Consider the following 25336-nt stretch of genomic DNA (forward strand, 5'->3'; position numbering starts at 1 on the left):
ACGCACACAACTGCCAGATAACCAGTCCGATGAATTACCTCAGGACACAATGGGGTATTCGCAGGAGCTATTCCCAGCCCAACAAACTTCCACCTTTGAAAGGTCAATGGAGGAACAGCCAGAAATGTTGTGCCCGGATTCACAACCATTAACTGTGGGAAATGCACCTCGCACTGAAATACAAGGCGAGTCCGAGGACTTTGAAACCCAAATCCCAGAGCAAGTTGGGCAGGAGGGGTTGCAATTGCAGGAGGTCGGCCGACAAGATCTGGAAGACGACGTTGGAGTGAGCTGCGCAGAGGTTGTTCCGGGGAGCTCTACTCCACGGCGGCGGCCCCCCACAATGACATATGACGAGTTTGAGGAGATGGAAGAGGAGGGTATGGACAATGTGGACATAGACCCAGATTTTGTTTGTGAACGAGAACATCGCCGTCGTAGCAGCAGCACAGATGAGTCTGTTGAAGAACCCACTGCTGCACGAGTTCGCCTTGTGCCACAAGGTAGGCGGCGCGCAATTTCAGGCACCACAAGCATGGAAGTTCAAGTGAGAGGCAAAAGAGGCGCAAACAGAAATCGCCAGCAAGGCAGGTGCTCCAAAGTCTGGGCTTTCTTTGAAGACTGCACTGAGGATGGTACTATGGCGATTTGCAAGGTGTGCAAGACCCGCCTGAGCAGGGGGAAAAGTATTAACAACCTCTCCACCACCAGCATGAGCCGCCACATGCTATCCAAACATCCCACTGTTCATCAAACACAACAACCAACAGCCCTTCAGTGTGCAGCCCTACGGTTCAGTTGTCTGTCTCGGAGATGTTTGAGCGCAAGAGGAAATTGCCAGCAAATGACCCCCGGGCTGTGGCAGTAACAGCCAGCATAGCCAAGCTTCTGGCCTGCGAAATGCTGCCATATCGAGTGGTGGAGACTAGTGTTGGGCGAACAGTGTTCGCCACTGTTCGGGTTCTGCAGAACATCACCCTGTTCGGGTGATGTTCGAGTTCGGCCGAACACCTGACGGTGCTCGGCCAAACCGTTCGGCCATATGGCCGAACTAAGAGCGCATGGCCGAACGTTCCCCGAACGTTCGGCTAGCGCTGTGATTGGCCGAACGGGTCACGTGGTTCGGACCCGAACGCGCTCTGATTGGCCGAACTGTCACGTGGTTCGGGTAAATAAATACCCGAACCACGTCATATCTCCGCCATTTGTCTGTGGGTTTAGCTTTGGGTAGGCAGGCAGGGTAGTTCGCGCTCCAGCCACGCTAGCCAGGGTCCCCCCCAGTCATTGTGTGTCGCTGCTGGGAACAGTAGTACACCGCTCGTTCAGCCACACTATATAGCATTCTGTGTACTGTTCTGTGTCTGCTGGGAACAGTAGTACACCGCTCGTTCAGCCACACTATATAGCATTCTGTGTACTGTTCTGTGTCTGCTGGGAACAGTAGTACACCGCTCGTTCAGCCACACTATATAGCATTCTGTGTACTGTTCTGTGTCTGCTGGGAACAGTAGTACACCGCTCGTTCAGCCACACTATATAGCATTCTGTGTACTGTTCTGTGTCTGCTGGGAACAGTAGTACACCGCTCGTTCAGCCACACTATATAGCATTCTGTGTACTGTTCTGTGTCTGCTGGGAACAGTAGTACACCGCTCGTTCAGCCACACTATATAGCATTCTGTGTACTGTTCTGTGTCTGCTGGGAACAGTAGTACACCGCTCGTTCAGCCACACTATATAGCATTCTGTGTACTGTTCTGTGTCTGCTGGGAACAGTAGTACACCGCTCGTTCAGCCACACTATATAGCATTCTGTGTACTGTTCTGTGTCTGCTGGGAACAGTAGTACACCGCTCGTTCAGCCACACTATATAGCATTCTGTGTACTGTTCTGTGTCTGCTGGGAACAGTAGTACACCGCTCGTTCAGCCACACTATATAGCATTCTGTGTACTGTTCTGTGTCTGCTGGGAACAGTAGTACACCGCTCGTTCAGCCACACTATATAGCATTCTGTGTACTGTTCTGTGTCTGCTGGGAACAGTAGTACACCGCTCGTTCAGCCACACTATATAGCATTCTGTGTACTGTTCTGTGTCTGCTGGGAACAGTAGTACACCGCTCGTTCAGCCACACTATATAGCATTCTGTGTACTGTTCTGTGTCTGCTGGGAACAGTAGTACACCGCTCGTTCAGCCACACTATATAGCATTCTGTGTACTGTTCTGTGTCTGCTGGGAACAGTAGTACACCGCTCGTTCAGCCACACTATATAGCATTCTGTGTACTGTTCTGTGTCTGCTGGGAACAGTAGTACACCGCTCGTTCAGCCACACTATATAGCATTCTGTGTACTGTTCTGTGTCTGCTGGGAACAGTAGTACACCGCTCGTTCAGCCACACTATATAGCATTCTGTGTACTGTTCTGTGTCTGCTGGGAACAGTAGTACACCGCTCGTTCAGCCACACTATATAGCATTCTGTGTACTGTTCTGTGTCTGCTGGGAACAGTAGTACACCGCTCGTTCAGCCACACTATATAGCATTCTGTGTACTGTTCTGTGTCTGCTGGGAACAGTAGTACACCGCTCGTTCAGCCACACTATATAGCATTCTGTGTACTGTTCTGTGTCTGCTGGGAACAGTAGTACACCGCTCGTTCAGCCACACTATATAGCATTCTGTGTACTGTTCTGTGTCTGCTGGGAACAGTAGTACACCGCTCGTTCAGCCACACTATATAGCATTCTGTGTACTGTTCTGTGTCTGCTGGGAACAGTGGTACACCGCTCGTTCAGCCACACTATATAGCATTCTGTGTACTGTTCTGTGTCTGCTGGGAATAGTGGTACACCGCTCACCCGTCACTGTATAGCATTGTGCTCTGTGTCGCTGCTGGGAATAGTGGTACTGTATAGCATTTCTGTACTGCCACTGTACTGCTGCCAGTCAGCGTGTACTGTAAGGATAAGTGAAATGAGGAAGAAATCCGGTGAAAGAGGGAGGGGCAAGGGAAGAGGTGTTTCCCCTGACGGTTCACGTACAGGCCACAGGGGAGCACCCAAGAAAACCCACTCAATACCGCCCATGTTGTCCAGGACAACAACCCTCACAAATCCAAAAGAACAGGACCAGATAATTACTTGGATGACCTCTCAAGCGTCCAGCAGTGGGTTAAGCAGCACCAGCACATCACGCACGAGGTCCGAGTCCTCAGCCAGTTACAAGGAGCCAGTGGGCACAAAGCTGACACAACCGGCAGCGACACCACGCACACAACTGCCAGATAACCAGTCCGATGAATTACCTCAGGACACAATGGGGTATTCGCAGGAGCTATTCCCAGCCCAACAAACTTCCACCTTTCAAAGGTCAATGGAGGAACAGCCAGAAATGTTGTGCCTGGATTCACAACCGTTAACTGTGGGAAATGCACCGCGCACTGAAATACGAGGCGAGTCCGAAGAGGACTCGGAAACCCAAATCCCAGAGCAATTTGGGCAGGAGGGGTTGCAATTGCAGGAGGTCGGCCGACAAGATCTGGAAGACGACGTTGGAGTGTGCTGCGCAGAGGTTGTTGTGGGGAGCTCTACTCCACGGCGGTGGCCCACAATGACATATGACGAGTTTGAGGAGATGGAAGAGGAGGGTATGGACAATGTGGACAGAGACCCAGATTTTGTTTGTGAACGAGAACATCGCCGTCGTAGCAGCAGCACAGATGAGTCTGTTGAAGAACACACTGCTGCACGAGTTCGCCTTGTGCCACAAGGTAGGCGGCGCGCAATTTCAGGCACCACAAGCGTGGAAGTTCAAGTGAGAGGCAAAAGAGGAGCAAACAGAAATCGCCAGCAAGGAGGCAGGTGCTCCAAAGTCTGGGCTTTCTTTGAAGACTGCACTGAGGATGTTACCATGGCGATTTGCAAGGTGTGCAAGACCCGCCTGAGCAGGGGGAAAAATATTAACAACCTCTCCACCACCAGCATGAGCCGTCACATGCTATCCAAACATCCCACTCTTTGGGCAAACGCGTCAGGACAGGGTACCAGAAACAACACTGCCTCCCTTGGGTTCACCAGACCCGCCTCAGCAGCAGCAGTAGCCCAGCCATTGCGTGGTTCACAACATTCACAAACATCAGACGACGCTGACACTGTCACTTTCCGGAGTAGTGCTCTTGAGGTCTCCCAGTGTTCATCAAACACAACAACCAACAGCCCTTCCGTGTGCAGCGCTACGGTTCAGTTGTCTGTGTCGGAGATGTTTGAGCGCAAGAGGAAATTGCCAGCAAATGACCCCCGGGCCGTGGCAGTAACAGCCAGCATAGCCAAGCTTCTGGCCTGCGAAATGCTGCCATATCGATTGGTGGAGACAAACAGCTTCAAGGGCATGATGTCAGTGGCCATCCCACGTTACGTGGTTCCCAGCCGCTACCACTTTGCACGCTCTGCAGTGCCTGAGTTGCATGAGCACGTGGTCAGCAAAATAACCTGAAGCTTGAAGAATGCCGTTGCCTGCAAGGTTCACCTCACCACTGACACCTGGACGAGTGCGTTCGGCCAGGGTCGATACATCTCCCTTACCGCGCACTGGGTGAACCTTGTGGAGCCTGGCAGCGATTCCTCACCTGCTACGGCACGGGTGTTGCCCACGCCACAAACAGCTGCACCGCCGTCCCTCCCACTGGATAACAGCAGCACCTACCTCTCTGACTCCTTCTCCTCCAACGCATCTCAAAGCTGTACCTCATCCGGAAACGCTAACCCAGCAGCAGTAGGATCGTGGAAGCAGTGCAGCACAGCTGTTGGCATGCGTCAGCAAGCGTTGCTGAAGCTAATCTGCCTTGGGGATAAGCAGCACACAGGGGAGGAAATTTGGAGGGGAATAAAGGAACAGACGGATTTGTGGCTGGCACCGCTGGACCTGAAACCGGGCATGGTTGTGTGTGATAATGGGAGTAATCTCATTCGCGCTTTAAGGTTGGCTAAGCTGACACACATCCCTTGCCTGGCGCACGTGATGAACCTAGTAGTTCAGCGGTTCCTGAGGACATACCCAGGCGTGCCCGATCTGCTGTTGAAGGTGCGTCGAGTGTCCAAACATTGTAGAAATTCCAGTACTGCTTCGGGGGCACTCGCCAAGATGCAGGAGCGCTTCAATCTCCCCCACCATCGCTTGCTGTGTGATGTCCCTACGCGCTGGAATTCTACGCTGCACATGCTAGCCCGCTTTTGCGAGCAGAAGAGTGCAGTGGTCCAGTACATGACGGCGCAGTACCGAGGCGCATCCGGCCAGCTGCCAAGCTTCTGTGGATCCGATTGGGCCAACATGTTGGACCTCTGCCAAGTCCTCCAAAATTTTGAGCAATCCACGTTGCTTGTGAGCAGTGACAACTCTTCAGTCAGCATTACCATACCACTGCTGTGTTTACTGAAGAGGTCGATGTTAAAAATCAAGGAAACAGCTGTCATGATGCAACTGGGGGAATCTGAAGGAGAAAACGATCAGCGTGATGGTACCAACATCAGGCCATCCGCCTCAGGGAACGCTGGCCCCAGCAGCTATGACGAAGAAGAGGAGGAGGAACAGCTGGAGTTGGAGCAGGAATTTCATGCCACCACTGACGAGGGCCAGAGCGGTGCACGTTGGACTTCCACAATTCAACGCGAATGGTCAGCAGAAGCAGACCAGGAGGAAGGTGACGACTATGATGCATCACAACAACTATCACAACGCTCACAAGAGGATGATGAGGATTCTGGTAGGACTCTGGCACACATGGCTCAATTCATGCTAGACTGCATTGAACGTGACCCACGCATTGTGCGCATTCTGGACAACACCAATTACTGGGTTTATACCCTTCTGGATCCACGGTACAAACACAATGTTCCAAAACTGCTTGAAGAAAGAGTCAGACAGGTCAAAATGGAAGAATACCAGCAGGCCCTTGTGGAGACTTTAGAGAGGAGATTGACATCCTCCCCCTCCTCTAGCCAGTTGTACGCAGACAGACTGACTTCCGCAAACCCAGGACGACCAGGAGGGCAGCAAACAACGCAAGCCGCAGCTAGTACCCAAAAGGGAATGGTATCGGCAGTGTCCTTGGAGTGGGAAAATTTTCTGACACCCATGCAGCCGCAGCCCACTGAACAGCAAGCGTGCAGATCCACCTCCAACACCGATCGCCTGGAGAAAATGGTCAAGGACTACATGTCAGATGGCGTAGCTGTGTCGAACCATCCATCTGCACCCTTCAACTATTGGGTATCGAAGCTAGACACCTGGCACGAACTGGCAATGTACGCAATAGAGGTGCTGGCTTGCCCGGCAGCCAGCGTTATGTCGGAACGCTGTTTCAGTGCTGCCGGAGGCATCGTCACAGATCGGCGTATCCGCCTCTCTACAGAAAATGCAGACCGTCTGACTCAAATTAAAATGAATCAATCCTGGATTGGAAATGACTACGCAACACTCCAGGACCCCAACCAAGTAACATGACCAATGAACATCTGGGATGGTGTTGCGTTTCCGGGCCCTGTTTATTGAACCTCTCATCTGTATTACATTTATGACTGCATGGCGGCAAAAAGCATTGCTGCTATATCCGCACGCTTTTTGTCCACATGCAAGGCCTGGGTTGTTGTGTCTCACAAAGCGTGGCCTTCTCCTCCTGCGCCTGCTCCTGTTCCATCACGTCTGCTGCTGCTGGGTTAGCGTTGCCGCGTGGTCCCTGTTTATTGAACCACTTATCTTTATTACATTTATGACTGCATGGCGGTACAAAGCATGCTATCCGCACGCTTCTTGCCCTCATGCAAGGCCTGGGTTGTTGTGTCTCACAAAGCGTGGCCTTCTCCTCCTGCGCCTGCTCCTGTTCCATCACGTCTGCTGCTGCTGGGTTAGCGTTGCCGCGTGGTCCCTGTTTATTGAACCACTTATCTTTATTACATTTATGACTGCATGGCGGTACAAAGCCTGCTATCCGCACGCTTCTTGCCCTCATGCAAGGCCTGGGTTGTTGTGTCTCACAAAGCGTGGCCTTCTCCTCCTGCGCCTGCTCCTGTTCCATCACGTCTGCTGCTGCTGGGTTAGCGTTGCCGCGTGGTCCCTGTTTATTGAACCACTTATCTTTATTACATTTATGACTGCATGGCGGTACAAAGCCTGCTATCCGCACGCTTCTTGCCCTCATGCAAGGCCTGGGTTGTTGTGTCTCACAAAGCGTGGCCTTCTCCTCCTGCGCCTGCTCCTGTTCCATCACGTCTGCTGCTGCTGGGTTAGCGTTGCCGCGTGGTCCCTGTTTATTGAACCACTTATCTTTATTACATTTATGACTGCATGGCGGTACAAAGCATGCTATCCGCACGCTTCTTGCCCTCATGCAAGGCCTGGGTTGTTGTGTCTCACAAAGCGTGGCCTTCTCCTCCTGCGCCTCCTCCTGTTCCATCACGTCTGCTGCTGCTGGGTTAGCGTTGCCGCGTGGTCCCTGTTTATTGAACCACTTATCTTTATTACATTTATGACTGCATGGCGGTACAAAGCCTGCTATCCGCACGCTTCTTGCCCTCATGCAAGGCCGGGGTTGTTGTGTCTCACAAAGCGTGGCCTTCTTCTCCTCCTGCGCCACCCTCCTCCTGTTCCATCACGTGTGCTGCTGCTGGGTTAGCGTTACCGGTCCCTTTTCCTGGAACCTCTTATATGTATTACATTTATGACTGCATGCCGACAAAAAACATGTTACCTGTGCAAAGAAAACAGACATTTCCCGCATTTAAAAGACAGTTTTCCCTTTGAAACTTTAAAATCGATTTTCTCAAAAACTATAAGCTCTTTTTGCTAATTTTTTTTTCCTCTTGTACCCACTCCCAAGGTGCACATACCCTGCAAATTTGGGGTATGTAGCATGTAAGGAGGCTTTACAAACCACAAAAGTTCGGGTCCCCATTGACTTCCATTATGTTCGGAGTTCGGGTCGAACACCCGAACATCGCGGCCATGTTCGGCCTGTTCGGCCCGAACCCGAACATCTAGATGTTCGCCCAACACTAGTGGAGACAAACAGCTTCAAGGGCATGATGTCAGTGGCCATCCCACGTTACGTGGTTCCCAGCCGCTACCACTTTGCGCGCTCTGCAGTGCCTGAGTTGCATGAGCACGTGGTCAGCAAAATAACCCGAAGCTTGAAGAATGCCGTTGCCTGCAAGGTTCACCTCACCACTGCAACCTGGAAGAGTGCGTTCGGCCAGGGTCAATACATCTCCCTTACCGCACACTGGGTGAACCTTGTGGAGCCTGGCAGCGATTCCTCACCTGCTATGGTGCGGGTGTTGCCCACGCCGCAAACAGCTGCACCGCCGTCCCTCCCACTGGATAACAACAGCAGCACCTACCTCTCTGACTCCTTCTCCTCCAACGCATCTCAAAGCTGTACCTCATCCGGAAACGCTAACCCAGCACCAGCAGCAGTAGGATCGTGGAAGCAGTGCAGCACAGCTGTTGGCATGCGTCAGCAAGCGTTGCTGAAGCTGATCTGCCTTGGGGATAAGCAGCACACAGGGGAGGAAATTTGGAGGGGAATAAAGGAACAGACGGATTTGTGGCTGGCACGGCTGGACCTGAAACCGGGCATGGTTGTGTGTGATAATGGGAGTAATCTCATTCGTGCTTTAAGGTTGGCTAAGCTGACACACATCCCTTGCCTGGCGCACGTGATGAACCTAGTAGTTCAGCGGTTCCTGAGGACATACCCAGGCGTGGCCGATCTTCTGTTGATGGTGCGACGAGTGGCCAAACATTGTAGAAATTCCAGTACTGCTTCGGGGGCACTCGCCAAGATGCAGGAGCGCTTCAATCTCCCCCACCATCGATTGCTGTGTGATGTCCCTACGCGCTGGAATTCTACGCTGCACATGCTAGCCCGCTTTTGCGAGCAGAAGAGTGCAGTGGTCCAGTACATGACGGCGCAGTACCGAGGCGCATCCGGAAAGCTGCCAAGCTTCTGTGGATCCGATTGGGCCAACATGTTGGACCTCTGCCAAGTCCTCCAAAATGTTGAGCAATCCACGTTGCTTGTGAGCAGTGACAACTCTTCAGTCAGCATTACCATACCACTGCTGTGTTTACTGAAGAGGTCAATGTTGAAAATCAAGGAAACAGTTGTCATGATGCAACTGGGGGAATCTGAAGGAGAAAACGATCAGCGTGATGGTACCAACATCAGGCCATCCGCCTCAGGAAACGCTGGCCCCAGCAGCTATGACGAAGAAGAGGAGGAGGAACAGCTGGAGTTGGAGCAGGAATTTCCTGCCACCACTGACGAGGGCCAGAGCGGTGCACATTGGACTTCCACCAGGGGAGGACTGGCCAGGGGGGAAGGGGGGAGATTTCCCCCCAGGCTGCCTCTCATTTAATGATTTAGGGCTGGCACTGTGCCTGGTGAATTCAGGTTTTTGTATAGGCTGAATGAGGGAAATAAACGCCCAATTACAGAGCAATTGTAGGTCGGGCAAGCTAGTAAATATACACAACATGATACAGAGCAGAGGCTTGTCTGCAGGGTCCGTGGGAAAAAAATCTGTCTGGTCTCTCACCATTGTTAACTGCATGTGCACAGCTACATAAGATATTGTCTAGGTTGTAAAGTTTTCGACAGTCCCTAGACTCCAGAAGGGCTGCTTGCAGACAGTCCTTAGACTCCAGAAGGGCTGCTTGCAGGACTTGTGTAAGAGATAGATACCCCGACCGTTGTAACTCAAAATGTATTATGTGCCCCCCCCCCGTGAATTTATACTTTACCTATCACGCTGTCCCTCGAGTGTCCTTGCTGTATTTCCCACGTGACTATCAGCATATAGCACATGGGACACTTGTGTGATGTCATTTGGGCTGGGGCTGCCGTGAAAACGGGCCTCTAGTTTGTGTTTTCCCCCCAGGCCAAAAGTTCCCAGTCCTCCCCTGACTTCCACAATTCAGCGTGAATGGTCAGCAGAAGCAGACCAGGAAGAAGGTGACAACTATGATGCATCACAACAACTATCACAACGCTCACAAGAGGATGATGAGGATTCTGGCAGGACTCTATCACACATGGCTCAATTCATGCTAGACTGCATTGAACGCGACCCACGCATTGTGCGCATTCTGGACAACACCAATTACTGGGTTTATACCCTTCTGGATCCACGGTACAAACACAATGTTCCAAAACTGCTTGAAGAAAGAGTCAGACAGGTCAAAATGGAAGAATATCAGCAGGCCCTTGTGGAGACTTTAGAGAGGAGATTGACATCCTCCCCCTCCTCTAGCCAGTTGTACGCCAACAGACTGACTTCCGCAAACCCAGGACGACCAGGAGGGCAGCAAACAACACAAGCCGCAGCTAGTGCCCAAAAGGGAATGGTATCGGCAGTGTCCTTGGAGTGGGAAAATTTTCTGACACCCATGCAGCAGCCCACAGAACAGCAAGCGTGCGCATCCACCTCCAACACCGATCGCCTGGAGAAGATGGTCAAGGACTACATGTCAGATGGCATAGCTGTGTTGAACAATCCATCTGCACCCTTTAACTATTGGGTATCGAAGCTAGACACGTGGCACGAACTGGCAATGTACGCAATAGAGGTGCTGGCTTGCCCAGCAGCCAGCGTTATGTCGGAACGCTGTTTCAGTGCTGCCGGAGGCATCGCCACAGATCGGCGTATCCGCCTCTCCACAGAAAATGCAGACCGTCTGACTCAAATTAAAATGAATCAATCCTGGATTGGAAACGACTACGCAACACTCCAGGACCCCAACCAAGTAACATGACCAATGAACATCTGTGATGGTTTAGCATTGCCGGTCCATTGTTACGGAACCTCTCATCTGTATTACATTTATGACTGCATGGCGGCAAAAAGCATTGCTATATCCGCACGCTATTTGTCCTCATGCAAGGCCTGGGTTGTTGTGTCTCAAAAAGCGTGGCCTTCTCCTCCTGCACCTGCTCCTGTTGCATCACGTGTGCTGCTGCTGGGTTAGCGTTGCCGGTCCCTTGTTACGGAACCTCTCATCTGTATTACATTTATGACTGCATGGCGGCAAAAAGCATTGCTATATCCGCACGCTATTTGTCCTCATGCAAGGCCTGGGTTGTTGTGTCTCAAAAAGCGTGGCCTTCTCACTCTGCGCCTCCTCCTGTTCCATCACGTGTGCTGCTGCTGGGTTAGCGTTTCCAGTCCCTGTTTATTGAACCTCTCATCTGTATTACATTTATGACTGCATGGCGGCAAAAAGCATTGCTATATCCGCACGCTATTTGTCCTCATGCAAGGCCTGGGTTGTTGTGTCTCAAAAAGCGTGGCCTTCTCCTCCTGCGCCTCCTCCTGTTCCATCACGTGTGCTGCTGCTGGGTTAGCGTTTCCAGTCCCTGTTTATTGAACCTCTCATCTGTATTACATTTATGACTGCATGGCGGCAAAAAGCATTGCTATATCCGCACGCTATTTGTCCTCATGCAAGGCCTGGGATGTTGTGTCTCAAAAAGCGTGGCCTTCTCCTCCTGCGCCTCCTCCTGTTCCATCACGTGTGCTGCTGCTGCTGCTGCTGGGTTAGCGTTGCCGGTCCCTGTTTATTGAACCTCTCATCTGTATTACATTTATGACTGCATGGCGGCAAAAAGCATTGCTATATCCGCACGCTATTTGTCCTCATGCAAGGCCTGGGTTGTTGTGTCTCAAAAAGCGTGGCCTTCTCACTCTGCGCCTCCTCCTGTTCCATCACGTGTGCTGCTGCTGGGTTAGCGTTTCCAGTCCCTGTTTATTGAACCTCTCATCTGTATTACATTTATGACTGCATGGCGGCAAAAAGCATTGCTATATCCGCACGCTATTTGTCCTCATGCAAGGCCTGGGTTGTTGTGTCTCAAAAAGCGTGGCCTTCTCCTCCTGCGCCTCCTCCTGTTCCATCACGTGTGCTGCTGCTGGGTTAGCGTTTCCAGTCCCTGTTTATTGAACCTCTCATCTGTATTACATTTATGACTGCATGGCGGCAAAAAGCATTGCTATATCCGCACGCTATTTGTCCTCATGCAAGGCCTGGGATGTTGTGTCTCAAAAAGCGTGGCCTTCTCCTCCTGCGCCTCCTCCTGTTCCATCACGTGTGCTGCTGCTGCTGCTGCTGGGTTAGCGTTGCCGGTCCCTGTTTATTGAACCTCTCATCTGTATTACATTTATGACTGCATGGCGGCAAAAAGCATTGCTATATCCGCACGCTATTTGTCCTCATGCAAGGCCTGGGTTGTTGTGTCTCAAAAAGCGTGGCCTTCTCCTCCTGCGCCTCCTCCTGTTCCATCACGTGTGCTGCTGCTGGTGCTGGGTTAGCGTTACCGGTCCCTTTTCCTGAAACCTCTTCTCTGTATTACATTTATGACTGCATGGCGACAAAAAGCATGTTACCTGTGCAAAGAAACATGACATTTTCCACATTTAAAAGACAGTTTTTCCTTTGAAACTTTACAATCAATTTTCTCAAAAACTATAAGATCTTTTTTTCCTCTTGTACCCACTCCCAAGGTGCACATACCCTGCAAATTTGGGGTATGTAGCATGTAAGGAAGCTTTACAAAGCACGAAAGTTCGGGTCCCCATTGACTTCCATTATGTTCGGAGTTCGGCGCGAACACCCGAACATCGCGGCGATGTTCGGCGAACGTTCGCGAACCCGAACATCTAGGTGTTCGCCCAACACTACTGCCTATACAGCCCAGCCTCTGTTGCTATCCCAAACCCCCCTAAGGTCCCCCTGCACTCTGCAATCCCTCATAAATCCCAGCCATGCTGCTGACAAACAGCTTGTCAGAGCTGGCTGTGTTTATCTCTATAGTGTCAGTCTGCTGCTCTCCCCGCCTCCTGCAGAACTCCAGTCCCCGCCTGCATCCCTTCTCTCCCTGCTGATTGGAGAGAAGGGATGGGGGCAGGGACCAGAGCTATGCAGGAGGCGGGGGAGCAGCTGAGACTGACACTAAAGATGTAAACACAGCCTCACAGCATGGCTGTGATTTATGAGGGATTGCAGAGTGCAGGGGGACCTTAGTGGGGTTTGGGATAGCAACAGAGGCTGGGCTGTATTGGCAGATCCAGCCTCTGTATGCAGATAACATTCTTTAAACACACCTCGGGTTCTCTTTAACTTTGAGGCAGAAACGCCTCAGAAATCTAAAAAATTCTGCAGCCCCCGAGTTTGCGTTTGTGGAAAAAAATGGAATGTCTGTTAAACAAGGTGTGTATGAGGATCTGCAGATATAGACTATGAATGCATATTGCAGGAACGGATCTTTTGCAGGAACGGATCTTTTGCAGATACTGATCTGTTGCATGTGTACAGCATCTTTGTGTGCAGCATCTTGCAAAGATTTTTATCTGATGGGGAGTTCAGCTCAATAGAATAGACTGTGTAGAGTACGGCTCTCATACAACATGGAAGGGGGTAAAATTGGTTTGATATCTTTCATTTATCTTTCAAGTGAGTATGTAGCATAAGCCACACTTGCGAGGAAGGGCGTAACTATCCTGGAGAGATCTTGGCAGCCCTCCAATCTTCCCGCTCGATGAGGCCTGGAACTCACTTCAAATCGCAATCGCTAGCGTTTTGTATGAGCAGTTTGTAAGCGATTTCATGAGTGTTTTAGGGAGCGATTTTAGAAAGTGTATTCAATTTGCCAGCGGTTGTGTAGCGATTAGCGTTTAAAAGTCTGATTGGTCCTTTCAATTATTTATAATTTTGTTACAGTGTACATTAACTTTAAAATGCTAGAAAAATCGCTCCGTGCAAGTTTTGTTGAGCGATTAGGTCAGTGTTTATATACTTTACATTGAAGCGCAAACGCTAACAAAATGCTGCATGTCCTGCGCTTGCGATTTTGCTAATAGCAATCGCTTCTGTGGAATTTGCACCATCCATTTACATTGGCAGAGCATATAGGGAAATCGCTAGTGATTTCTCACGCTCCCTAAACGCTCAAAAAATTGCTCTAGGGGGTTCCAGGAGCTAGGGGGGCCAGTCCTGTTCATTAATAGGCAGAGCAGGTAGTGCATTATGTACATTACTTGCTCCTGACCCTGGCATCTCCTTCACTTCCTAGTTAGTTTTCAAGTGCTATGCAGCCAGCCAATCACCATGCGGGGACTGAAGCTGCATGGTGATTGGCTGGCTGCACACAGTGCATGACACTTTAAAACTAACCAGGAAGTAAAGGAGACACCAGCACTGGGAGCAGGTAATGTATGTAACACGCTGCCTGCTCTGCATGTTAATGAACAGGACCACCTCGTGGGACCCCTCCAAGCTCAGGGCCTCCCTGCTGCAGAAGTGGTGGCAGGGCCTATTGATACACCACTGCTTGTGAGTATTATTCCAGTATTGAACACCCTTTACCAAAACACACCATTATACTGGATACTACACTTTAGTGGGCTCTCAGTTTTCCCTTTTTCTTGCTATTCCTATTTTTCACAGAACATAAGTTGAAAAGCAAGGTGAGAGAATGCAGCTTTGTTGAGCAACTCTTACAGAGAATCTGTACTCTAAAATTCTTACATATAAAAGCATACCATTCTATTCATTATGTTCTAATGGGCCCCTCTGTGCTGTTTCTGCCTCTCCCTGCTGCAATCCTGGCTCGTAATTGCCATTTGTATGCAGTGTTTACAAACAAAAGACATAGCAAGTGATAGGCTGAGAGTAGCTCAGTGTGTGAGTCATACAGAGTGTGCAGGGGGCCTGGAGAGGGTGTGTATAGCTTATATCCAATCACAAGCAGCATGGCACATTCCAGCCTGTCTGCCTCAGCCCAACAAAGCCAACAGAGGAAAGAAGATTAGATCATATTACAGAGATAATACAGCCACTGTGCAACTAGGAAAGGCTGCAGTAAGACAGACCACATTAGAACAGGTATAGGAACTTATAGGATAGAAGAAATAAGGCTCAAAATTTTGTTACAGAGTCTCTTTAACCTCCCTGGCGATCTATTAAGATCGCCAGGGCGGCTGCGGGAGGTTTTTTTTTAAATTAAAAAAAAACTGTTTCATGCAGCCAACTGAAAGTTGGCTGCATGAAAGCCCACTAGAGGGCGCTCCGGAAGCGTCATTCTGATCGCCTCCGGCGACCAGAATAAACAAGGAAGGCCGCAATGAGCAGCCTTCCTTGTTTTGCTTACATCGTCGCCATAGCGACGAGCGGAGTGACGTCATGGACGTCAGCCGATGTCCTGACGTCAGCTGCCTCCGATCCAGCCCTTAGCGCTGGCCGGAACTTTTGTTCCGGCTGCGCAGGGCTCGGGCGGCTGGGGGACCCTCTTCCGCCGCTGCTCGCGGCGGATCGCCGCAGAGCGGCGGCGATCAGGCAGCACACGTGGCTGGCAAAGTGCCGGCTGCGTGTGCTGCTTTTTATTTTACAAAAATCGGCCCAGCAGGGCCTAAGCGGCGACCTCCGGCGGTGATGGACATATATATTCGTCCATACCGCTAAGGAGGTTAAGGTAGCCATACACCTGACGATGATGGGAAGATTTGACAAAGATACAAATTTATCTCTAATCAAATCTGATTAGAAATAAATGTGTCTCTTTTTGAAGCTGCCCATATTCTGCAGGACAATTCTCATTCGATTTTAGCATGAAATCTTCAGGTAATCAGCTGAGCCCGCCGTGCCCACTCAGCCGCTGCAATGTATAAATGTGCTCCCCTCATGTGTGCATTTATACATTACCTGTCCTGTTGCAGCCTCCACGTGGTGACTGTCCATCTTGCCAGGTTCTAACAGCCACATTCACACGCGTATACGCTAGCGACGCACAGCGTCTGACATCAGACGTTATGCGCCGTGAGTGTGTATGAGTGTATGCGGCTATTAGAACCCAGTGAGATGGACGGACACCACCCACACACGATGGGCACATTTATACATTGCATCTCCAGGGGCTTAGGAGTTTCGCCGCTCGTTCCGAAATCGGCCGCCGTACCGCTGCACACCCGACCAACCAACTTCAGCCCGACATCTTGCAGCATGCACAATCGACAATGCGACCAATTTTTATCCTGGAATTGGTTGCTTTGTCGGTTGAGCATGCACTTGGCGGCACCGTTTTTCATCCAATTTGATTATAATAATCAAATTGGATGGTCGATCGGCCACCAAGTCGCCTGATGTATGGCCGTCTTTAGAAAGGATACCTCTACTAACACAGTTGATTATCCACCACTTTCTCTTACTCTACTCGTCATTACAGAAGAACAGCAACCTGATCTGGACATTAACACAACCATATTCGATGTGGTCGAATATACAGTATATACATACTAGCTGATGGCCCGGCATTGCTATGTATTTGGCCGGTGTTTGGCTCAACCAACTTTTTCCTTTTTCTAACCCTAACACACAATTACGCAATGACCAAGTTTGTGAGCTTTGCGGTCTTTGCCATCAATAATTTGCATTGAAATGAAACAAATCTGATTGGCTGTTTAGGGCTCCACTCCCTTTTCTGAATTTGAACCCCAGTCACGCAATGATCAACTGTACCAGATTTGAGGTTTGTGCCATTAATAGTGCAAGAATGGCAGCAATTAAATATTCCCCTTGAAAATCAATAGGTGAATTTTGATTGGATTTTGTAGACTCCACCCACCTTTCTGAATTTTAATCCCAGTCAACCAGCGACCAACTGTGCAAAGTTTGAGAACCCTTACATTAACAGTGTAAGAATGGCTGCTGTTTACATTTGCGCAATGAAATTTGTATTTGTCTCCGCCCCCTTTTTGGTTATGGAGATAAAAAGTATCCTGTATGTTATTTCAGATAATGAACTATGTGTGTGGCAAATTTCATTCAAATCTGTTCAGCCATTGTTGCGTGATCGAGTAACAAACATCCAGACATCCAAACTTGCATATTTATAATATTAGTGATATACATATCTCTGTTTATATACTATATATGTTATGCAACAACACAGTACAACCAAATTGGACTCACCCGCTTTCACTTTTGACCTTCCTGATCAGAAAGAATGACACTATGGCAACTATTACAGCCAAGACACAAGTGCTCACTCCAATGCCCCCATAGAGTCCAGATTTTAAGATCTTCCCCTCACATCGTGAACTTGTATAAATATATTTATCTGTGTCCGAGCAACTGCAAGGAGAAGGAAAGAAAAAAATAAAGACATCGAAAATATCAGAAATGTCAATTGTGTGAACAGTTAGTAAATGAACAAATACTCTAGAAAATCAAAGTTCTCAAAGTTCAAGCTGCTAAAAAAAAAATCGATTAACCAACTTTATAGTTAGGCTCCTTGTCTAAATCATGCAGCTGCTAGTTCACAACGCTTAACGAGAACCTGAACCTGAGGTGGGTTTGTCAAATCATATTAGAACACAGAGGAATGTTCTGTATACAACAATGACCTACAATGACACTAAGGTTCTCCAATGATCTCCATCAGCAGCCAACCAAAGTAAATCAAACTCTACATGTACAACAAGGTTGAGCAAAATAAATAAGAAAGTGCAAGGACAAGAGAAATGAATACTCACTAGCATTGTGGACCGGTATTTTTCTTGATATCACATTTGCCGCCATTACAGTCATAGTACTTGAGTGACTGTCCATCACAATGAGACATGCAGGTCAAGCCATCAGACATGATCTCATAATCATAAAATTTTCCAAAACCATCTGGAAAGGCTCTGAGACAGAAGTCTATACACGGGAGAGAAAACATACCCTGAAACATGAGGACATACTGGGAGCCATATGAATGACATGATAACATGACAATGAAGTAGGGGAAAGTTAGAAGATTTGAGACAGTGCCGACTGGTAGTGATTAATGGACAGTTAAAAATTCATTTTCAAAATCAGAAAGTTGACCTTGAATCTATCCGATACTCTTCCAAATAACCAGAAGAGCAAATATGCTGAGTGTGTGTGTGTTCAGGGACGGATCTAGGGGGGGGGGGGGGGGGGGGCAAGCGGGTCTCTTGCCCCAGGCGCAGTTTGTTCAACTCTTAAAAAGGCGGCAAAATGAATGGCAGTTTAGGCGCCAAAACCTGACCTTTAGGAGCCAGAACCTGACCTTGCCCCAGGCGCAACTTGGTCTAGATCCGTTCCTGTGTGTGTTGGGGGGGGGGGGATACTTTATTTTATTTTTTTTCATATTTGTTGTATTTTAACCTTTTAACCGCCATCTTTGTTGCACATATGACAAGAAGAAGTGCACACATGCGCCATAACTTTCTGCCAACGTTATTGGAAACAGACCAAAGTCCAAAGCACAAAAAAGTCTAATAAAACATCCGGAAGAGTCTTATATAAACGAGGCAGCGAGACCTGTAAAGCAAAATAAGAGATTTAACTGCCAATGTACCTAGTTGACTGCAAGTGCTACAGGGCTATTATTTTTTTAGAAATTATTTATTTCTTAGTCGCAAAAGGAAAAAAAATCGGTCGGGGGCGGGGAGGTGTGTCGTTACATGTATTGAACATTAGATGACAGTGTAGGAAAGCAGGAGAGTTGGCAGAGACATTCTGCAAGTAATGTCTTTAGAAGTCTAAGCCAAGTGATTGCCAATCACAAAAATGTAAATCTGGATTAATCACGCTAACACAAAGCTCCCAACTCTCCCTCCTTCAGAGGGACAGGCCCTCTTTGGGAACCAAACCCCTCTGTCCATCTTTCTTCCTCCTTTGTCCCTCTTTAAAGACTGATGTATAGACCTGAGTTAATATATGTATTTTTCTACTGGAAAATGTTTTTAACTGACTCTAAACTTTATTCCCATTAATTAAATTGATATTTTTTTATATATATTGATGATAGAAAGGACTGATGTGCTTTGGGTGATAACACTACATATTTTGACTCTGAATTCGTTGTGATATGCATGGCGAGGGGTGTGTTGGGGGTGTGGTTAGAGGTGTTGCAGGAGCATGTCTTGAAGTATCCCTCCTTCGTTCATCACAAAGTTAGGAGGTATGTTAATACAAAGTTGAGAGAGTTTGGGGGACTATGCTATATTAAAATGTACCGGAGGCCACAAAACATAAAAAAGTAAGCTACTTACCTCCTAAAAAAAGGCTTCCCATGTCCTCCTGGAAACCACCATTGCTGACATGCCATGCTCCATGCCATGTGTATAACGTAATGTATGAGCATGGCTGTACTGCAGCTGCGTGAATACAGACTGGCCTCTATAGTAAGCCAAAGCCCCTTGTACATAAGTGGCTCTATGCTACTGCGCAGATACAGTACAACGACACTTGTGCACAAGGAGGAGCACAGGCGCAATCTTCCAGAGGGTCCCGGGAAGTGACAACTGTCTCAAGAAAGATGCAGGAAGCTTCAGGAGGATCCAGAGGCTTCACTCTTTTCAGGTAAGTAGCTCACTATTTTATTTTCTGCAGCCTCGCGTTCTCTTTAACCACTTACCGGCCACGGGCTTAAACCCCCCTAGTGACCAGGTCATTTTTTACTAATTAGGCCATTGCAGCTTTAAGGCCTTGCTGCAGGGCCGTGCAACTCAGCACACAAGTGATTCCCCCTCCCCCTTTTCTGCCCACCAACAGAGCTCTCTGTTGCCGCTGGGAGACTGATGACGCATTAGCGCATGCGATCACCTGCAAAACCCCACCCCAGGACTTCATGCCAATTGGTGTGGAGTGGTCCTGTGGCTGCCGCCGTGTTCATGCCAATCGGCGTGGAGCGGTTGGAAAAGGGTTAAAAAAGTAATTAAAATTATATGTAAAATAAATTAGAAAGAAAATAAAAGCTAGAAAGGGCTCCATGCAAAGCATCTCACTCAGAAATTGCCCAAAATCTTGCTTGAAAAGGATCCTCAGCATAAATGACGCATTGAATCCATCATCTTCTAACAGAGTAGAGTTATCACACCTACTGGGCCTTTTCTTCCGAATCCTGCCGGAGCCCGGTGCCCACTGATATCAGGGGTGTAGCCGCCCCACCTTGCAGAAAAGGGCTGCAGCACTTTCTATATCTAGATAGAAAAAGCGCTGCAGCCCTTTTCTGTAAGGGGCGGGGCTATGCTCCAGAAGTAGGCAGACATGGGGCTTCCCAGAGAATTCAGAAGAAAAAAACCCGGCAGGTGGTTATAACTTTATATTAGAAGATGATCGATATAATAGTAATGATCGTAATCTGCTAATTACGATTACACAAAATGTAGCATTTTTTTTTACAATTATGGCAATATGTTATTATGGTTTGGAAATTCAATAGATTTTTCATAATCCATTCGTAATTTTTCACAATTACGGTACGCAAAATGTCATGTAATTTTGTGCTGTCACTAGCAGTTAATAGCAAAGCCCCCATACATGCTAAAGTCTACAAAATTGCTACTTTTTTAAGGGGAATGGTGAGAACAAAATCATTTTTCTAAAAGACTTGTAGTTTTTGAGAAAATCGATTTTAAAAATGCAAAGAAAAAACGGCTTTTAAACTAAGAAAAATTACTGTTTAAAAAACATTTTTCTTTTGCATTTTCTAACTCGATTATCTCAAAAACAACAAGCGCTTTTTGAAAAACTGATAGCATGTATAGGGGTTTTGCTATTAACTGCTAAACACAAAATTATGCAATAATTATGCAAAATTGCGAAATAACGGTTCCTGATTATGTTTATGCATGAAATAAATTATGTTTTTCACATTACGATGTTGCATTGTAATTATGAATCATGATGTAAAATTACAATTATTAGTGCACATCACTAGGTTTTAATGTGTAATTGCACTGAAGGAGTTATTTGAAAGGAAGACATATGGATGCTGACATATTTATTTATTTTTAAACAATACCAGTTGCCTGGCTGTCCTGTTGATCTTTCTGAGCAGTAGTGTCTGAATCACTCACCTGAAATAAGCATGCAGCTAATCTTGTCATATTTTTTGTTAGAAATAACTAATCTGCATGCTTTTTCGAAAAGCATTAGAGGCAGAGGATCAGCTGGACAGCCAGGCAATCTGTATTGTTTAATAGGAAACAAATATGTCAGCCTTCATATGTCTCTCCCCTCGGGTTCCCAGCACATTTTTAGTGTTGAGGGAAATTGGTACGGAAAGGTTTGTAGGGTGATTGCAAGTTCGTCTATAGCACTTTCATGTATGCAAGTTGTCCTGCAAACCAACGTTTATTCCTAAACTCATGGTGTAAATACTAGTGCGCATGCTCACTGGAGCTCGCTTCAAAATGGCCATCTCAGCAGAGCTGACCCTAGTGTAAATGTCATGATGGGCCTTAGGAATATGGGTTCACCGTCCCTCCTGTGTTACTGACAGTACACATCTTCTGCAAGTATACCATATATCCTCAGTACTCGGGAGCAAATTATATGAAGATGAAGACTGCATTTGTAGTTAGTGTAGGTGGTGGGGGCAGTGTAGCTTTTTGTAGGTGGGGGGAAGCAGAGGTCAGTGTAGTGTAGTTAGTGTAGCTAGGGTGTAGTAAGGATTAGTGTAGCTGGGTAGTGTAGTTTAGATAAAGACTGGATCAGAAGGTCCATAAGACACATCTGCACAATGGACTCACCAGGTTTAGTATATTTTTTTCCTGTTTTTTGCCCTCTAAACCTAGGAGCGTCTTATAGTCCGGAGCATCTTCTAGTCCAAAAAATACGGTAAATCAATAGAAAGTATACTCTATCAAATATCAAAGCCCCAATGGTTCCTGTCTTCTATTGCCTTTGAAACATTGATTATTGCTTGAATTGTTTTGTGGCCTTTTAAAAAAACAAAATGTGTCACTTACCTGGTGCTTCTACTGGCCCCCTTCAGCTATCAAGTCCTAAGCCATCACTGAAGCCCTCTTCGTTTCTCGCTGCGGGTCACCTGCTAATTATTCATCTAACTAGATGATTGTCACTGGCCACGCGCGTCCTCGTTCCCGCTCGCATCTCTGGAAGCTTACTGCGCATGCGCAGTATGAAGTTTTCTTGTACTGCACCTGCACAGTAAGCACCTGATGACACACACGGGAGCGAGGACGCGCAGCCACAGTGCTGTTCATCTAGTTAGACAAATAATTGGCAGGTGATCCGTGGTGAGGAACGGAGGGGCCTTCAGTGATGCAGTAGGACTTGGTAGCTGCAGGGGGCCAGTAAAAGCCCCAGGTAAGTGACACCTTTTGTTTTTCTTTAAAGGCCACAGAACCCCTTTAAGCATTAGAATTGTTAAAATGGACAGGAGTGTTCCTTCATGGGATATGTTTCCAATTTGCCCTTGCATTGACACTGGTGCAGAAGTCGTAACCAGGGTTGCTATCACGGGTGGTCGTGATCACGGGTACGCGTGAATCACGGCCATTTTTCCGCAACACGGGCTGTGATCCGGATGCCGTGATCTGCATGGATCACAGCATCGCGGCAAATCCGGGTCACGGCTCACGTAAAAAAATACGGGTCACGGCTTGTAATCACGGCTGTGATGCGGCTGTGATCGGGAAATTGTAATGATGACGTCACTGGATACATGCATACGTACATGTACATTTGTACGTGTACGAGCGGCATTTACGCATGCTCATGCACATTCAGGGACTGAATATTAATCCGCCATTACGCATTACATACTATGAGACGCATGGACACACAAATTTTTATATGTATGTCGACTATGGGTACGCTTGCGTAGCCGCAAATCACCTCATACACCCGTACATTTTTACGCATGCGGCCATAGGCTTACGCATGAACAATACGGGTCACGGCCGTGATGACCGTTACTGTTATGGGACATGATCACAGGTCGATCCGGATGCGGCTCAAAAAAAAAACGGCCGCATTCGGATCCGTGATTAAGGTGTATCCGAGCATCACTGGTCGTAACAGAAGTGTCCAGACAACCTGGCAGTCCTGGCTAAAGAACTGTATCAACTATATCTATTTTCACTTACCTTCCAAATTTGGTTCTTCCCCTTTTTCAGTGCTGAAATCAATACAGTCAGTAGCTGTTGGAAAAAAAAAATCAAAACATTTGTAGAAGCTGTGATCAGTGATTCATGGAATTTTTTTTTATAAACATTGCTATTCGGACATTTATTTAGCGTGTACTTGTAGAAATGTTCCAAAGGGGCCACCACCTAAGTAGAGGGAAACCTCCTGGATGATCAAGAGGCTTTCCTCATCCTCCTCCACCAGCCCAATCCAGCACTGTCCCCTCAGCACAACTGTTGCCAAGGGCCTGCTGATGGCTCGTGCATGCACAGTAGCATGGACTAAATTAGGATTGGCTTTTTCCACCGAAGGCCAAGCAGGTGCATGCTACTGGGCAGGGGCAATGTGGATGCTCTTTTGGGGTCTCAGAACTTGGTGTAGGACAGAGAAGGGAGGTTTGTAACAATAATCCCTCCTACCATCCTCCCATTCCCTCCTCTTCCCCGCCCCAATCACTCCCCTTATTTATTACGCCTTTCTGGAAAGTAACTAATCAATCAGCTTCTGTTTTTTTGTTTTTGTTTTTTTAGAAAAAGGCCTTGCTTTTTCCCTTGTAGATGCACCAAATTATTGCATGGCTGGTCCTGAGACTCTATTCAGATCTACAGCAGACAGCACATTTTCCTCATAGCAGAGGCAGCTGCGTTATTTACACATTTAAAGAACAACTGCAGTGAAAATAACATAAGAAATACAATAATAAAATTACTTTTTTTTTTTGTTTACAATATCCATTTATAGATTAATCAGTCAGTGTTTTTCCATTATAAAAAAAACAAAACATTCCAGGTAATCTGTATGGAATGTTTGTTACCGAGCGTTCTATGCACAGAGGGAGATATTGCTTGCATGGCAGTTGGAAAAAGTCATTATTTCCCACAGTGCAACAATGTTCACAAACAGAAAACTGTCAGAACCATGGTCATGACATCACACTGTGGGAGGGGTTTCTTTCACCACAATATTTTCCATACACACCCCTGTAATGAACTATTCAAGAAAAGGTAAATATTTCTTATGGGAAAGGGGATATCAGCTACTGATTAGAATGAAGTTCAATTCATGGTTAATTCAAACTAAGGAACCGATTAACTAGCCAACATCTGAAAGTATCCCTCCAAGAGATATGCTGATGCAGGGATAGTCAATAAAGTGGTAACATGTCACTCTGCTGTTCATGGAGTCAGCTTTAATGTTCAAAACTGGCTACCAGATAAATACTGTAGGTAGAAATAAAAAAAAAGGCCTCCTTTACCTATTTACCTGGGAAAGGCTGGACATCCGTGGGTCCCTTTATTATTAAAGCACCGTAACCAAGCAGCTCAGGGTGACCCAAATCACAAGGAAAGTATAGGGGACTAAAAGAGACCAAAAAGCCCTCCTACTAAAAGGCAATGCTCAGCGTGGTTTACCTTCTTAAAGCAAAAGGAATTTGAGATAATTCAGCTTAAAGTGAACATCTGTGGTTACCCACAATGCACTGCTACTGAATATGCAAATTATCTGTATATGCCCCTGTAGCCAGGCTTGCATCCAGAACTACTGGTGCACTGTCTAGCAAGACTATACCTTTAAATTTTACAGGGCCATACCAACCCCACATGCAGACAGCCCGTTTTGGACTTTTGGTCCTCTTTATTATTAAAGGGGACTCCCAGTTTCCACCACACGGCGGAGCCAAAAGATGGCCAGTCAGGCATTACTGTATGAAATGCGCAAGGATGTGCCACCCTGGATGCTACAGCCAGGCCCAGGGATTGGTGGGTGGACCTGGATCAATTCAGTCAAGAAGACAGAAGGCAGCACACAGACAGTGCCTGTCTGCCTGCTAGAGGAGAGTGACTGTTTCTGCATACTGGTCAAGTTAGCAACTGGCAAGCAGCCAGCAGGAGGTTGGGAATGGGGTCATTGGGGTGATTAAAATTGAGATGCAGAAAGCAGGATGAAAAAGAAATGTGATATAAGAGATGTCAGTGGCAACTTAAAGGGAAGGTCCGAGGTGCATAAAAAGCGAAACTCTAATTACCCTGCTTACCCGCTGGTGACCTGGGATCCCCTCCAGTACAAAAGACCTACTTGCACTCCAGCGTGCGGCTCACATAGTCACGCTGGCATCATCCAGAGTGTACTGTGCAGGTGCAGTAGTTCTGCGCCTACACATTACAGTCCGGATGATGTCAGTGTGACTCCATAAGCTGCACGCTGGAGCGCAAGTAGATGCCGACCTGGTGAGGTCAGCATCTGCACTGGAGGGGACCGGTAGACACCGGAATTGTGGCGAGGGCACAGAATGGCTGCCAGGGGCTGGATGACGCCCCAGGTAAGTAGATTTTTGCTTG

General features: G+C 47.7%; 1 protein-coding gene across 1 annotated transcript in view; it reads right to left on the minus strand.

Annotated features, from left to right (window-relative positions):
* LOC137560950 (mucin-3A-like) overlaps nucleotides 1-25336 on the minus strand; it is a 99151-nt gene that overhangs the window by 30921 nt on the left and 42894 nt on the right. Inside the window, exons 6-8 of the mRNA XM_068272138.1 lie at nucleotides 22958-23011; nucleotides 17582-17747; nucleotides 17019-17180 (exon numbers count right to left, since the gene is read on the minus strand). Coding sequence (XP_068128239.1) covers nucleotides 17019-17180; nucleotides 17582-17747; nucleotides 22958-23011 — 382 coding nt within the window. The remainder of the gene's footprint in view (nucleotides 1-17018; nucleotides 17181-17581; nucleotides 17748-22957; nucleotides 23012-25336) is intronic.

This window comes from Hyperolius riggenbachi, chromosome 3 (genome assembly GCF_040937935.1).
Source record: "Hyperolius riggenbachi isolate aHypRig1 chromosome 3, aHypRig1.pri, whole genome shotgun sequence".
NCBI classification, from domain to species: domain Eukaryota; kingdom Metazoa; phylum Chordata; class Amphibia; order Anura; family Hyperoliidae; genus Hyperolius; species Hyperolius riggenbachi.